General features: G+C 52.9%; 2 protein-coding genes across 2 annotated transcripts; both read left to right on the plus strand.

The window, feature by feature from the left end:
* Positions 1-2094: 2094 nt before the first annotated feature.
* On the plus strand, positions 2095-7446 carry MYADML2 (myeloid associated differentiation marker like 2). Its single transcript, XM_072881420.1, has 2 exons — positions 2095-2703; positions 3502-7446. Exon 2 carries the CDS (start codon positions 3925-3927, stop codon positions 4831-4833), a length of 909 nt encoding a protein of 302 aa, XP_072737521.1. The 5' UTR covers positions 2095-2703; positions 3502-3924; the 3' UTR covers positions 4834-7446.
* Positions 7447-9352: 1906 nt separating this feature from the next.
* PYCR1 (pyrroline-5-carboxylate reductase 1) lies at positions 9353-14785 on the plus strand. The gene is made up of 7 exons (XM_072880905.1): positions 9353-9566; positions 9642-9712; positions 9809-9988; positions 10680-10901; positions 11386-11478; positions 11887-12050; positions 12151-14785. The coding sequence occupies exons 1-7, from the start codon at positions 9500-9502 to the stop codon at positions 12308-12310; spliced, it is 957 nt and encodes a 318-aa protein (XP_072737006.1). The 5' UTR covers positions 9353-9499; the 3' UTR covers positions 12311-14785.
* Positions 14786-15347: the final 562 nt, after the last annotated feature.

Raw genomic sequence — 15347 nt, forward strand, 5'->3', positions numbered from 1 at the left:
TTCGTTTTGGGGACCATTGCCCTCTGCCGGCACTGCCCCCAGCACCCGGTGCCAAGGTCTCTCCAGAGTGGCACCATTTCTCATGGGAAGCAGAAGCCCGGCAGCGGGACCAGCTCTGCTCTGAGCCCCGGCATCACCGCTGGGTGCCAGCATGCAGGGCAGCTGGGGAGGGATTGTGATGATCAGCCTGTGGCACCAGGGTCTTGCAAGCAGTTGTCCTCAAGTGTGCCTTGACATGGAGCGTCCCCTTGCTCTCTGCTTGTGAGTGCATTGGTCCCCTCGTCAGGTAGGAGGTGATGCAGCAAGTTACGGTGTAAGCAATAACACAGTGGGCTACTGGCAACTAAGCACCATAGGGCTGCTTGCTCACTCCCCCCCAGTGGGATAGGGAAGAGAATCAGAAGAGTAAAAGTGAGAAAACTCGTGGGTTGAGATAAAGACAGTTGAATAGGTAAAGCAAAAGCCATGCACGCAAGCAAAGCAAAACAAGGAATTAATTCACTCGTTCCCATCGGCAGGCAGGTGTGCAGCCATCTCCAGGAAAGCGGGGCTCCATTATGCATAATGGTGACTTGGGAAGACAAACGCCATCACTCCGAACGTCCCCCCCTTCCTTCTTCTTCCCCAGCTTTATATACTGAGCATGATGTCATATGGCATGGAATAGCCCTTTGGCCAGTTTGGATCAACTATCCTGGCTGTGCCCCCTCCCAACGTCCCGTGCGCCTGGCAGAGCATGGGAAGCTGAAAAGTCCTTGACTAGTGCAAACATTACTCAGCAACAACTAAAACATCAGTGTGTTATCAACACTGTTTTCAGCACAAATTCAAAACACAGCCCCATACTAGCTACTGTAAAGAAAATTAACTCTATCCCAGACAAAACCAGCACAGCTATAAACTGTAAGATGGCTCTTCTCCTGCCACTATGGAGTTCAGTACAGCCGCTTGACTGTCATATATAAACTTTTCCTCGCTGACCCCATGTAGCCCGTGTTGTACAGTTGAAGCCAAATGCTACAGTGAGGAGCATTGGGGGGGCAGGATCTAGAGGGGCTCCTGCTAGGGCTTAAGAAGAAAAATGATGAGTGTGATTTCAGCTGTGTTTAGGTGCAACAGAGCATCACTGATGGAGTACTGAGACTGCACAGGGACAGCAAAGCAGTGTCCCCAGGCAAGATGGGTGGGAGTCCAACAGCAGCAATAGCTTTGCCTTGTAACACAGCCCCTCTGTTTCACAGGACATGCCACAATACAGACAGTAACATGCTGCCAGTAAAGTCTGGAAAACTTCTGCTAGAGGTGAAGGATTAACATAGAGTCAGGAAGGGCAAGACCTCAGGGTGAGAGCATGTTCACCTGGAGCTCCTTGGCTCTCTTGCTGCACTTCCTGGTTGTTGTGATGTTAATTGTGCAACTTCCACCTCAAATGCAGGTTTTCTACATTTAGCACCAGAGGCCTTTTTAAGGAAAATGGAAGGGATTTTCGTGAAAGAGACACTGAGGTTACAAGATGGTGACAAAGCTGAAGGTAAGCACATTTTATCTAACATCCACAAAATTTGTACTGTTGGCACGCGAATCATTCCGTAAAGTTATCCCTGGCCTACATAATGCTGTGAGCTCCTGGAGTGCTGTAGCCACTGCTTTTCACTGTAAACAATCCTGCTATAACCTATGTCTGTCTCCATTTGTGTCTTGTCTTAAGCCACAGCTGGATCACAAGTGACTTGCAGCAGCAATACTAGCTTAAATAGTTCCTGTCCAATCCCCTGGTCCTGGCTGCTGTCTGTCAATGCTACTGCTGTGTGGATACAACCATGCACATCTGCAGCGTAAATCAGACCAGTGATGACTGCAGGTTAAACGTAATCCCTCTCAGATGCAAGTTTTCTGCTGTTCTTTTTTAAATCAGAGATTACTATCCTGATCCAGCTCGCAGAGCAGTTGCGTAGGCAAGATGTGTAAGAGCAGGGGAGGAGGGTGGAGGGGTGGGAACAAGCAGCCAGAAACTGGATGTGCTGCATCGGCTTTATCCAAGCAGAGACTCGCGTAAAGGCGCGCTTCCCAGCAGCATGAGCTGCTGCAGTCGCACATCCCAGGTGGTGGTCCTGCCTGCCAGCAGCGTTGGTGCCTGCAGACCTTGCAGGCAGCAAATTGCTGAGAATGGATATTCTTCCATGGAGTCTGGGAGCTTTCAGCTGTCTGAGCTCCCCAAACCGGCCCGCCTGAGTCCCCAGACACAGCACAAGGAAGGGTCATGGGAGAAGGGGGAGCAGCATCCTTCACCTGGACAAACCCAGGCTGCCCCAGAACTGCATGCTAAGATCATAAATTGGAGCAGACGCTCTCTTTTGTCAGCTCTTCTTTGTAGTATCTAGCACTGCCTGTGGCAACTCATTGGTGGGTGTCACATCATTACATGAACATATAAATACGAAACAATTATATTAAGCAATTATTATTGTTACCAAGCACGAGGGTTGATTATAATTCCCAGATAGGAAGTTACAGACTTTCTCAGGACAGCTGATGACTACCTTGAACCATTCAGAACGCTTTTAAGGCTCTGGGCTGGGCTGGCCCTCGGTCACGCTGACTCCCTGCAGCTGTGCAGAGCTCCTGGGATGATCCTGCTTCCATACTGGGACCAGCACAGTGAGGGCTGGTCTGCTGGTGAGGAGTCAGCAATGCTGCCATGAGGTAAGTGAGGAATTTTTCTACTATGTTGTGTTTTTCATTTTTCCCATTTTGAAACTACATCAGAGATTTTCTTTGGGGCTTTTAGAGTTAGAATTAAGAGACTTATGGGTAGAGACCAAGTCTGGGGAAATGTATACCAAAAATGGCTACCTGGGAAAGCTTTGGTCCAACAGGAGGGAGGGTTTGACGCTACATATTGAAATCTGTGTTCCAAAACAGAGCTGAGAATATCAAAGCAATTTTTTTTTTTTTTTTTTTTACAATTGTATTTGGTTTTGGCGTTCAGAGGTACAAGAATAACTGGTTCCCATATAAGTAAAACAGAGACAGGGAAGAGTTTAAGGAGATGGTAAGGACTGGTGCTCAAAATCTTCACAGCCACGTGCTCTCACTAATGCTCAAAGCACAGCAGGGCCTTTCACAGCAGGTAAATATATTACTGCTCCAGATCAAATGGAGCAAAGTGAGTCAGCTTTTATCATAGCCTCTGGCCTAAATCCTTTTATAGGGCTTGTGATGCCTTCGGGCTTATGCCCCTGCTCAGGGGGCCTTGCGTCTGCAGGACTGAGCTCCTGTTTCTGCAGCCCGCTTCCACAGACAGCCCCACGGTGTGGGGCGGCTGCTGGGAGAACAGCAGCATTCCAGTGACCCAAACATTTCTAGAGGAATAGCAGAAGGACAATTAAGAGTGTCTGATGGAGCTCGCAGTTTCAGTGTTAAATAACACCCACTCACAGCAGTTGAGGGGGGCAGGACTCATTCCAGAACTATTAATATAGCCCCTATTTATACTCCTAGGTTCCTGCAAACGGCTCAACAGAGAGCTACAGCTGCAGAGCTAAAATGGAATAAATGTCAGCCTCCAGGGAGAAAGCGATCCTTTCAGCCATCATGTGGGAAGGGAGATGGTGAAAGGACAGAACACGGGGCAGGTTTCAGACCCGAGAAAGCGGAGCGAGCTGATCGCGGCACCCTGAGATTGCAGCTGGTGGGCAGAGCCAGCCAGTAACCTCCCTGCAGCCAGCAAGTCTGCGCTGAGAGGCTGCCAGAAACGCACACTCAGCGTCACACAGCGCACCTACCGATACTGGTAGAGACAAGGCAGGGATTTGAGCTGCCGCTCTATTGATCCAGTACCAGGTGTGACTCAGGACAAAGGAGCAAAAGCCTGAGAGGACATCTGGGGGGGGCTTTAAGTGCATTGTCTGCTGGACTGGAAAGATGATGGAAAGCACGGGAGGGCCATATCTGAACACCGCTGCTGTGACATCCCCTGTGGGAATAGCTCGTTTGCTGCAGATGACATTTGGATGCACCACGTTCAGCCTCGTAGCCCACCGGGGGGGATTCAGCGCAGCATATGGCACTTTCTGCATGTTTGTCTGGACCTTCTGTTTCGCCATCACTGTCTTCATCATCACCTGCGAATTCACGCATCTGCACAGCTGCCTGAGCATATCCTGGGGAAACTTCACTGCTGCTTTCGCCATGCTCGCCACACTCATGTCTGTCACGGCCGCGGTGATCTACCCGCTCTACTTTGTCCAGCTTGGCTGTTACCCCATCGGCTGTGAGGTGAGAGACTTCCGCATCGCAGCCAGCGTCTTTGCAGGCCTCCTCTTCGTTGCGTATGCCGCCGAGGTGTTCTTAACCAGGGCAAAACCGGGACAAGTCACCAGCTACATGGCCACCGTCTCCGGGCTCCTGAAAATCGTGCAGGCCTTCGTGGCCTGCATCATCTTTGGGGCGCTGGTGAACGACAGCCAGCATGGCAGATACGTGGCCACACAGTGGTGTGTGGCCGTCTACAGCTTTTGCTTTGTGGTGACGGTGGTGGTGGTGGCCTTCAGCGTCACAGGTAAGACCGCCTTGCTGTGGTTCCCCTTCGAGCGCTCCGTGGTCGTGTATACCTTCGGGGCCGTGCTGCTGTACGTGAGCGCAGCAGTCATCTGGCCGGTGTTCTGCTTCGACAGCAAGTACGGCTCCCCGCAGCGCCCCGGCCTCTGCGCCAAGGGCAGGTGCCCCTGGGACAGCCAGCTGGTGATTGCCATCTTCACTTACGTGAACCTGCTGCTCTATGTTGTGGACCTGGCGTACTCCCAGCGCATCCGCTTTGTCTCGCACCTCTGAAATGCGGGTCTGCTGCTGCAAAGCCGTCCCAGAGGCGTAACCAACAGCAGTCGGGGATGCAGCAGGAGACGGGATGCAGAGAAGGGATGCACTGATCAGGCATGCGCACAAGAACCATCAACCAAACTTCAAGGTCAAGACTGACTGGACCGGGAAAGTAAGGACCTGTAGTGGGTGGGCTGCAGCTGATGCTGGGAGAAGCCCACCTCCCCCATCGTTCGACATCTGCCTCAGCCGCCTGGTGCCAGAGCGAAGAAACGATGCAGCTCAAAGTACGCAAAATGGCCTTTCGTCTCCAGGTGGCAGAAAGGCTTGCTGCCACAGGGGGTCTGCAGGCTACTGGATTACTGAGCCAAATATTAGGAAAGACACCAAGGATTTTGAAACTGTTACCAACGTTTAACTGTAATCAAGTGACTACCCAGGAAGTGGGAAAGTTAAAAGCTGCATCAAGGAACACCAGTTCTGGAGATGAAAAACAACCCCTCAAAGTTTGGGTTAGTTTGGGCTGTGTGGTGAGACATGAAATGCTTGCAAGTGTGGGAAGTTCCAGTCAGGATGTTTCTGAGAACGTTATAGCTGTAATGGTATTTTGAAGATTACCAGTCCTTTCCCTTCCTCTCCTCTCCTTTGCACTTTAGCACAGAAAAAGAATACCCTTGAGCATGCACCTTGGGGGGGGAGCATGGGATATTCCTATTTAGCAAATACTGAGTCATTACAGAAATGAAAATTTGCGAAATCAGGGCTCTACTGCCAAGAAACAGGGTGCAGAACAGAGCCGAACTGCAAAATAACAGTGTGTAACTTGACATCCTCGCTTGAGCAGGACCAGAAGGTCCCTTGGCACGTGCTTTGTCTCGTTTCACATGCCACCATTTCTTTATACTGATGTCAAGAATTTTTTTTCTGGAAGCTTAAAGATAAGTTCTGGGGGGAGGAGGGAAAGGGATGCAGAGATTAATTGATCTCACAGCACTGCATAAAAGACCAAATTGGGGGGGGGCACGGATGGGATGGGACATGACAAAACTTGCATACAATGGTAACAAATTGGGAGCGCTGCCTCAGACCAGATCAGGCGCTAGGATTCCCGAGCTCTTTGCGTCACCAACAAGCTGCATTTCTCTGACCCATCCCTGACAAAACACTCACTTTGAAGTCCCACATTGCATAGCTCAGATTTCAAGCTTAATAGGAAGAAATGTTCTTCATTTCTGATCCAGCGAGAAACCAAAGCAGCCTGAGTACTTGTGCAGAAAGCATGCAGACTAGATAGGTTTGATTAAAATCTAAAGTAGCTGACTGTCAGAAGCAAGATTTATTTTTTAACCAAATTAAAATAAAGCTGAATGGCAGACTTACACACTACATCTCCAGAGATTTGTATACTTTCATCTTGCTCTCCGCACAGCTTTTATTTCACCAGACATAGCCCTTCTGCTTTCTGCCAGAAAGCACAGCTCAATTTATTTTGATGTATGAAGCCTGAACGCAGCCCCAAAAAAGTATATACACAAGACGGCCGAGACCTCTGACCGACATTCTTTGTAGCAGAGTCACTCAGGAAAAAGGAAGGAAACTTACTTTTCATCAGTGCTTTGTACGGGGTTTGAAAAGCAAGGGAAAAAAAATTGTTGGGACAGATTGCGTTGGATAATTCTGCTACCGAGTAAGAACGGGCCTTTAGCAGCGGGAATTACTAGCCCATGAAACAGGTCAAGAATCAGTATCCAGCATAAAGGGAATGCACTGAACAGCCTTCCAAGGGGTTTTTCTCTTCCCCAAGTCCCCATGAAGGGCAGGAAGTCTGGAAGATAATGGTCCAACAAGAGGCTGGCCAGCTTGTTCTAGGACTAGACCCAAGACTACCTACTATAGATATAGACCAGGATATTAGAGTGCTTTATTTCTTGCCACCCAAACAAATTAAGGGGTTGTACAAATAAGAAATGCTAACTTGGGAAAAGAAATCCATTTGTATTGGAGGAGGTAGTGTACAGAGAGCCACTGCACACAAAAGGAACCTTGAGCATTTATGATGCATGCTTTTTAAACCTGTCAACCTGGACAAATTAAGCTGTGTCGCACCTGAAAATTACTTTTTGTTATTACAGAGCACTGAAAATCACATAGGTGACTGTGAACCATCATGGCTTCCGTTACAAAACACAAACCTGCAAAACCAGGAATACTGCTTTATGAAGCACCTTCCTGTAGACCCCGGAGTGGCTCCGAGGGGCCAGGGAGAGGGACGTCAGCGACGGGCAGGGGCCGCTGGTCCCCACAGACACGCTGCACGTGCAGCCTGTCGAAACGCTCCTCGGCTGGTTAACGCGTTTTTTCTGCTATGCATTTGCTTGCTTTTTGCTGTGAAGATTTCGCACCAAGGAGGAGCAACTAGCAGGAATATGATAAAATCTGCTAATGACACAAGTTGATGCAACTTATACAGGGCCAGGGGCATAAAGAAAGGCCTGAGAGAAACAGGTAACCGGGAAACAATGGGGGTAAAATTTAGTGCCTTCATAATAAGGAGGAAGTAGAATTTAACATGGAAATCATGACACCACTGACTGGAGGAGTGGAAAGACAAGTCATTGCCAAGAACAGTGTGTTCAGATTTAGCTTTCTCATCTGCCAGCCAAAGACTGAGCAAAAAATGTTAGCATGGTCAAAATGGCAAAAAAAGATTGTGTGGACAACAATCCACTCTTTTAGGAGAAAAAAAAAAATCAAAACCTCATGCTTCAGTGGTTAAAACACTCACTAACCATTGGAAACTATGAGATTACCCAATCTAAGACAGAGAACATCCCATATCTGCCTAATATGATTTTAACAACCAACCCTGTCATGATTCAGTTAATTAAAAACCCCTCTATTTCCAGAGCTTGTCTTTCCCCTTAATAAATCATGATCAAGTAACTTGTCTTCTGCCACAAAACGAGCTTCCTGAAACACCGATCATACTCAACTTTTTTTGTAAACTTATGTCAGAATATACGTGCATTCATTTAGAATTACAGATTTGTATTTGCAGCCAATCTAGGCACCTCCTAGAGGATTCTAACCTGAAAAAAAAAAAAAAAAATATATAAGAAAATCTGAATCTTTAATGGGTTGGGTTTTGGTTTGGTCCTTTTTTTTTTTTCCCCTTCTCTTTCTGAAGACTGGGATTCAGTCTCCCCAAAAGACAATGTTTAGGAACATTAATCTGCAGGAGATAGATACACTGAGATTTATTTCTGTCAATAAAGGAGCAAGAAAAAAGCCAAAGGAGAGGAAAAAAACCAAAACCAGCGTGGTAAGATTACATTTAGGAAAACAAGCACTGGCTGGCGCCTGGTTTTTATAGCGACATATTTCAAAGTGTCTCCGTCTCTTCACAGTCCGTTACTGTGGACCTTTGAGCGAAGCCACACGGCGGGGCGCCTCTCTGAAGCACGCGTTAGCGCTCCTGCCGCGGGTGGGACCAAACATGCCTTCGGCCTGCGTACGTCCACGCCTTCCTGCATGGCAGCCACAACACTTGTTGCGGTCATTGGTTGGTTGTGCTGACCTAACTTATCTGGTTGCTGGTTATCATCTCTTGGTTGGGCTGACATAACTTGCCTGGTTACGGGGTCACAAAATTTCCACCCCGGTTCAAGCGTAGGAAAACCCCTTCATTCAGAAATCGACAGGTAATTCCAAGAAAAGGAGAAAGCCACCATCCCAGGACCAAGGGCTGCCCGAGCCCTTCCCCAGCAAGACAAGAACCTGCCCGGGCAGGAAGAGGGAAGCGCTCCGGGGCGGCAGAACCGCTCCCCGGCGCTTCCCGGGCACCCACCTCCCGCCCGCGGCCGGCCGAGGAGGAGGAGGAGGAGGAGGAGGAGGAGGAGGAGGAGGAGGAGGAGGGAGGGAGGGAGGGCGAGAGGACGGCGGAGGAGGGACGCCGCAAAGCGCCGGCGGAGCAAGAGCCCCTTCTCCCCCCGCCGCGCCCCGGCCCGCGGGGGGCTCGGCCCTCCGAGCCGGGCCGCGCATTCCGCCGGGGACGCGCTCGGCTCCGCGGAGTCGGGCGCGGGCAGGAGCGGCCCAGGAACGGCCGGGGCAGCAGCTGGGAAGGGCCCGAGCCCGCCCTCCACCGCCGCCACCCAGGCCTGCGGGCGCGGCGGCCCCGGGGCCGGGCCCGCGCTGGCGCCGGGCCGGAGGGGCGGCAGCGGCCGGGACGCTGCTGGGGGGGCAGCCCCCACGGGCGAGGCGGCGGCGGCGGCGGCGGCCCCCGCAGGCCGCAGGCCCCTCCCGCTCGCGGCCCGGAGCCCTGGCTGCGGCGCCCGAAGCTTCCAGAAGGGCGCGCGCCGCGGCGGCTGCGGCGGGAGGAGAGCACCGCCTGGCGGCGCGGCGGCTGGCCCCCAGCGGCCTCTGTAGGCGGTGGATGATGCAACACCCAGCGCCCGTTGCCCCAATAGCTGGCGAGGGCCGCGCCGGTGGCGCCGCCCCTCGCCCCTGAGTGGCGGAGGGCCGGCGCGGCCCCACCCCTCCGCCCGCCGATTTGCTGCGCGCCGACGCCCCGCCCCGCTGCCACGCGTCACCGCCTCCCGGCGCGGCGCGCGGCCACGTGGACCGCGGCGCGGGTGCAGGTGGGCTCGGGCCGCCGCCGCCGCCGCCGCTGCTGCGCCGCGCCATGAGCGTGGGCTTCATCGGGGCCGGGCAGCTCGCCCTCGCCCTGGCCAGGGGCTTCACGGCGGCAGGTGGGCGCGGGGCGCGGGGGGCGGGCGGGCGGGTGGTGCGGAGCCGCCCGGGCTGACGCGCGGTGCCGTTCGCAGGGGTCCTGGCCGCGCACAAGATCACGGCGAGCTCCCCGGACACCGACCTGCCCACCGTGAGCGGGCTGCGGGTGAGTGCGGGCGGGCGGCGGGGGGCCGGGCGGCGGCGCTTCCCCCGGCGGGCCGCCCCGGGCGACAGCGGTCCCGTTTCTCCCCAACCGGTGCAGAAAATGGGCGTGAACTTCACGGTGAGCAACAAGGACACGGTGAAGAGCAGCGACGTCCTCTTCCTGGCCGTGAAGCCCCCCATCATCCCCTTCATCCTGGAGGAGGTGGGCCCGGACATCGAGGCCCGCCACATCGTGGTCTCCTGCGCGGCCGGCGTCACCATCCGCTCCATCGAGAAGGTGAGGGGCGGCGCGGGCTGGGGGCCCGCCCGGGACCGGGCCGGGCCGGGCCTGCCGCCGCGCGGAGCCGCGCCGTAGCGGGCTCCCGGCGCCTGGGAGGCGTCTGCCGCAGGGCAGACCGTGCGGGAGCGGGCCGTGAGCCGGCCCCGGCGCTCCAGCCCCCGGGAGTCGATGCGAGGGACAGGCGTTGCTTGCGCTGCCCGGGACTAAACTCCTGCCGCAGCCAGCTGGTTGCTTTGGGTCGCCTTTGCCTGTCCTCGTCAGAAAAAGCTGTAAGAGTCTTTATGCCAGCTCTCTTATCACACGAGGTGCTATCGGATCTTTTTTCTCCCGGCAGAGGTGGGTCATCTCCCCTGAATTTCTGCAGACTTTGTGCTAAGCATCTGCGGGAGCTGTTTTGGAGACTTGTGAGTTGATGTGGGAATGAGGCGTTCAGGGTATTGTTCTCAACAGCAGCTCTGCCCAGATTCCTGTTTGCTGGCACTACTAAAGGCTTCACATTTAACTTTTGGCCGTTTTGGCTCAAAGCAGGGAATTTGGAATACAGGAGTCTCTTTTCCCTCTGCTTGTGTTGTTCTTGCCCCTGGGGAGTCCCTTCCTAGACAGCCTATTTGATATGCCAAATACGCACTAAAGCTCATTTTTCTCTCTCCCTTCTTTCTTTCTGTCTCCAATAATTTTCTGCCCTAAGAAACTCTCTACCTTCTGCCCCACACCAAAAGTGATCAGGTGCATGACCAACACTCCTGTGATTGTCCGGGAAGGTGCTACAGTCTATGCCACTGGGACTCATGCGGACGTGGAGGATGGGAAGCTCTTGGAACAACTGATGGCCAGTGTAGGCTTCTGCACTGAGGTGGAAGAGGACCTGATAGATGCTGTAACGGGGCTCAGCGGCAGTGGCCCTGCGTATGTACGTGCTACTTCCTCAACTTGTGACGGTCTTGGGGAGAGCAGTAGGCTTTGCATGCGGTGAAAGTCTGTGCAACTTCAGTTTGTCATTTCTTGTTTTTCTCATTGCTGCGTTCGCGATGGGACATGTAATCCAGGTATCCAGTTTATAACCAGTTTGAGTCAACAACAGAAGTCCTGTTACCAGTCGGATGAGTCTGAAGTCCGTAGCCAGTGTGCAATGTCCACGTGTCCATGTTGCAAAACGTGGGCCTATAGTTAGTGTGGCACAGAAGCTGAATTTCTCCCATTCCCCCCTCTCCTGAGCTGGAACTAGTGGGAGGGAAGCCTAGCATGGCACCCATGCAGTAAAGGGGGAGGCTTTTGTCAAGTCTGTAAGCGACAGGAGTCATGGTGTGATCCTGGAGCCCCGGATTCTCTCCTCCCTGAGAATGTCAGTCTTGAAGTAGAGATTTCAGTTACCTTCTTCCTCTGTCTTGTCTCAGGCGTTCACTGCTCTGGATGCTCTGGCAGATGGGGGAGTGAAAATGGGACTTCCCCGCAGGCTGGCTGTTCGACTTGGAGCACAGGCTTTGCTGGTCAGTATTTCCTCCTCCAGAACACATTTGAGGCTGTGCCTGCTCTGCGCAGAGTATTCTGCACATCATGGTTTGAAACGATCTCAGTCCTCTTACTGAATCTACTTTAAATAAAGGGGTTTGGTTTGACTGCACACAGGTTCCTGGTGAGGGGACGTAGGAAGTGTCTGCAGCAATCTGCTGGCGCTGATGGTGGTGTGGGAGCTGGGGCCTGGGGAACTGTGACTCCTCTGCAGGGTTTTTCAGCTCTGAAAAGTGTTTTGGCAGCCTGCTAATGGCTGTCAGGCAGGAGCCCAGTTTTGCCCACTGTGAGTGTTAGGTGCTGCTCTATGCAGTGGAGAACAAGAGTATTTGACAGTCGGTTCCTCAGTCAGAGCTCTGGCAGCTGTTTTCTTTTCCTCGCTGCAGGGTGCTGCCAAAATGCTGTTAGAATCTGAGCAGCATCCTGGTCAGCTGAAGGACAACGTCTGCTCGCCCGGGGGAGCCACCATCCATGCCCTGCACTTCCTGGAGAGCGGTGGATTTCGCTCACTCTTAATCAATGCTGTGGAGGCTTCCTGCATCCGGACAAGGTGGGCATCTAGGACGTCCTAAAGAGCCTGTAAAACTTGCCCCCCACACTCCCTGTCTCTTTCTTTTGCTATGTCTTTCTCTCTCACCACCTCATTGCAGGGAGTTGCAGCATCTGGCAGACCAAGAGAAGATCTCCCCAGCAGCCATAAAGAAGACTTTGCTGGATAAGGTGAAGCTGGAGTCTCCTTCCCTGTCCGTGGCATCTGCCAGCAAAGTCAGTCTGTTCACCAGTAAGAGCCCCAGCAGCAAGAAGAACTGACCAGACTGCGGTAGTCTGGCTGTGCTGAACATCAGTCTCCTCCATGCCCTTTCTTTTTGTCTAAGGAAAACGCTCACTCTGAATGTTGGTGTCCCCCATACCTGGCTCTTGGCTTGCAGCAGCTGTGGGGCAGTGCAATGCTGTAGAACAGGGTCTTTAACCTGTAGTGGGGTTGGTGCAAACTGTCCCTGGCATTGCTGTTCTCTGTTGGGCAGGGGTGATACCATCATCAGAGCTTCAAGGGCATCGTTTGTCCAGAAGCCTTGGATACTTCTAGGACTCAGGCAGTGTTTGTGGTGTCCCATGCAGAAATGGTTTCTAATAGGATTTTTAAAAGAGGTTTCGGAATGCCTTTTGGTCTCAAAGGTTTGAACCAGGCCTGGATCCCTCCTGCCCCATCTTGCATCTGCTGTCAGAGCTTGTCTCGTCACTGTCTTTATTAGCTAGAGCAGATGCTGCCACACAAATGCAGTGCTGTGCACCATGTTAGAGGCTGGGCCCTAAAGCACCTCTCAGAAGGGACCAAAGTGCCTCTGCCCCATCTCCCATCTGCCTTGACTTTGAGAGACAGATGGTGTGAACCTCTGGACCACGCTCTGTTTCTCTCTTTGCCGGCCGCCCTTTCTCTCTGCTCTGTCTGGTTTGGGGAACTGTGAACTGCTCTCACTGTCCCTCCTTTGCTGCTAGCCTGGCTTGGGTGGGTGGGCAGGTGGAGGGGTAGTGAGTGCTCCCTTTTCCCTCTGACACCTCTTCATGCTCTCCATGGGCAGAATCTGCTCCCATGTGCCCACGGATATGTTTCAGTGTCACTGTGCTCCCCGATGCTCTCCTTGCTCTTTGCACTGCTCCTGGGGCAGCTGGGAGCAGAGCTGAAGTCAAGGACAACCTCCTCTGGAGAAAGCCACCTTCTGTACCCTTCCCTTGGACTCAAGCAGGGTTTTGTACCGAGGTGCCGGGCTACCGTGTGGCAGTAGGACTCTTCCTCAGCACCTTTCGTTGCATTAGGCTGTACCTCCTCCTTGGGCTGCAGTGTTGAAGCCTGTTGACAGTGACTGCTCTGCTTCAGCTTGTGCAATCCAGCTGTGTTGTGGTGGACTGGTTGTCCCTTCCAGACAGCATTTCTCCCAGTAGGGCCCCTGGGCTGGTGAAATGTGGCACAGCAGCCCTCAGTGTCACCTTGTGTTGGCACAGTTATGTCTCTCTGGTATTTTCTAGACCCTTTCTTTTTTCTTCCTGTTCCTTTGAAGGTGTTGCACTGCTAATGCTAGAAGGGGAGAACACCTAGAAAAAAGTTAGGGGCTGCTTCATGCAGTTGCATTCCTAGTTCTTTAGAATACAAGACTAAAGGGAAACACTGAGTCATCTGGTGTGGCTTGTGGCTCCGATCTTGTCCCATCTCACCTAGCTTGTCCTGCGTGAGACCCAGGAGGAAAGTCAGCCCTTGCTTGACACAAGAGAGGTTCAGGGAGGACTTGAGAAGTCCTTGTTGGACAGGCATCGGGCATTGCTTGGTGAAACACATCCAGGTGACTATGCTTTTGCAGAGGAGGAAGACCCTTGCTGTTCTGGTCTGGAGAATTTCCCAAGTCTGACTCAAATTTATGAGCAAGAAACAGCAGCAAAGTATGGGGTCTAGGAGCAGTGGTCCCTTCTGCCCCTCAGACTCCAGTATTTGTGAGGGAAGGAGTCTGGCCAGGGTTGTGGTAGCAGCAAGCAGAGAGGGTGGCCCTGCTCGACCCTTCCTGCCGGCTGGCACAGCCCCCAGCACCAGCCCAGGCGCGAGCAGGCGCTGTGCTGTGTCGAGGGCAGCGCAGCACCTCTCTTCCCTGGGCCCACTGGGGAAAGGGATGAATGAGGGTTGTAGACTTAAAGGGCAGAAGGGACCAGCGCTCTGGTCAGACAGAAGGGGGATTACAGCCCGTCATCTAGGACGGTTAACCTTTCCTTCAGGCACAGTCTTGGGATGCAGCCCCAGAACAGCAGCAAAGAGGAGATTGTGTCTACTGCCTTCTGTGATTTCTTTATAGCCAACGTCCCTGCGTGGCTTCCTTGCCTCTCTACTTTTCTCCCAGGGCCCGAGTCCTGTCCCAAGCCAGAAAACTGCACAAAGGATGCAAGCTGCCCCTACCACTTTCACGGGGCTGCAGTGGGAGCAACAGGCTGGAGGGGAGGGAATGGATTTGGGTGGATAACTGTATTACTGTATTCTACCTTGGCGTATACTGGGGGAGTGCTGGTAAAAGGAGGACATTTAAGATGGGCTTATTGTCTCCTGAGGAATCCTGGACATGCAGGTGATGCAGGAAAAGCATTTCGGTATCAATGCAGAGGCTGCCAAAGGTGCTAGTAATAAAGCATTTTTAGTGTTGGGCTTTTGGCTGGTAGCAGGGTGTGACCCTATAGGCATGACAGATGGTTACTCCTCTCTTTACATAATAAACTGCTTCTCTTGACAGAGAGCTGCGGCTAATCCTAGCTGTTGGGACTGGGTCTATCTCTTGCCTCTGGCAGTGGCCATGGGGTCCTTGCTGCCCGCAGTGAGTGTGCTCAAAGTGTGCTGCAAACCTGTCTTTGACGCTGGTTTGTCTGGGTGTGGGACTGGGAAGCGTATCTGCCTGTTTCTCCTTGTCACCCATGGTTCTGGAGCAACAACACAAAAGTTATTCTAGGCCCCTGTGCTACCAGTTTTCAGAGACTTAAAGAGACGGGAAGGAGGAAAGCCTGAGTATCCCGACCCTTTAGGCTTTCTAGTGGTTCTGCCACTGCATACACGATTCCATGGGAGGCAAGCGGGTGCTGTGTGTTCCTCCGCTTCCCTGCTCAGAAGCTGTGACTACCCCACACAGACAGGCCAAGCTGGAAGTCAGGTGGCTTAAGTACTGGCTGATGCAAAATGAAAGGGAGCATTGCAGTTTCCATTTGGCTGATAAAGTATGATGCAGAATAAAAGGTAGGATGACTGAGCTTGAGCCCCTCTGCAGGGAGACTTATGAACTGCCCCAGTGTACCCCCAGAGAGGCACAGCTATAGATGAACT

This window comes from Ciconia boyciana, chromosome 16, assembly GCF_034638445.1.
Source record: "Ciconia boyciana chromosome 16, ASM3463844v1, whole genome shotgun sequence".
In the NCBI taxonomy this organism is placed as follows: domain Eukaryota; kingdom Metazoa; phylum Chordata; class Aves; order Ciconiiformes; family Ciconiidae; genus Ciconia; species Ciconia boyciana.

What these genes read in the sequence shown, in the direction of transcription:
- PYCR1 (XM_072880905.1), top strand. Translation starts at nt 9,500, where the DNA reads ATGAGCGTGGGCTTCATCGGGGCCGGGCAGCTCGCCCTCGCCCTGGCC. An exon ending in CAGGGGCTTCACGGCGGCAG is followed by an intron (nt 9,567 to 9,641) that starts GTGGGCGCGGGG and finishes TGCCGTTCGCAG; the next exon opens with GGGTCCTGGCCGCGCACAAG. An exon ending in GCTTCCTGCATCCGGACAAG is followed by an intron (nt 12,051 to 12,150) that starts GTGGGCATCTAG and finishes ACCTCATTGCAG; the next exon opens with GGAGTTGCAGCATCTGGCAG.
- MYADML2 (XM_072881420.1), top strand. Translation starts at nt 3,925, where the DNA reads ATGATGGAAAGCACGGGAGGGCCATATCTGAACACCGCTGCTGTGACA.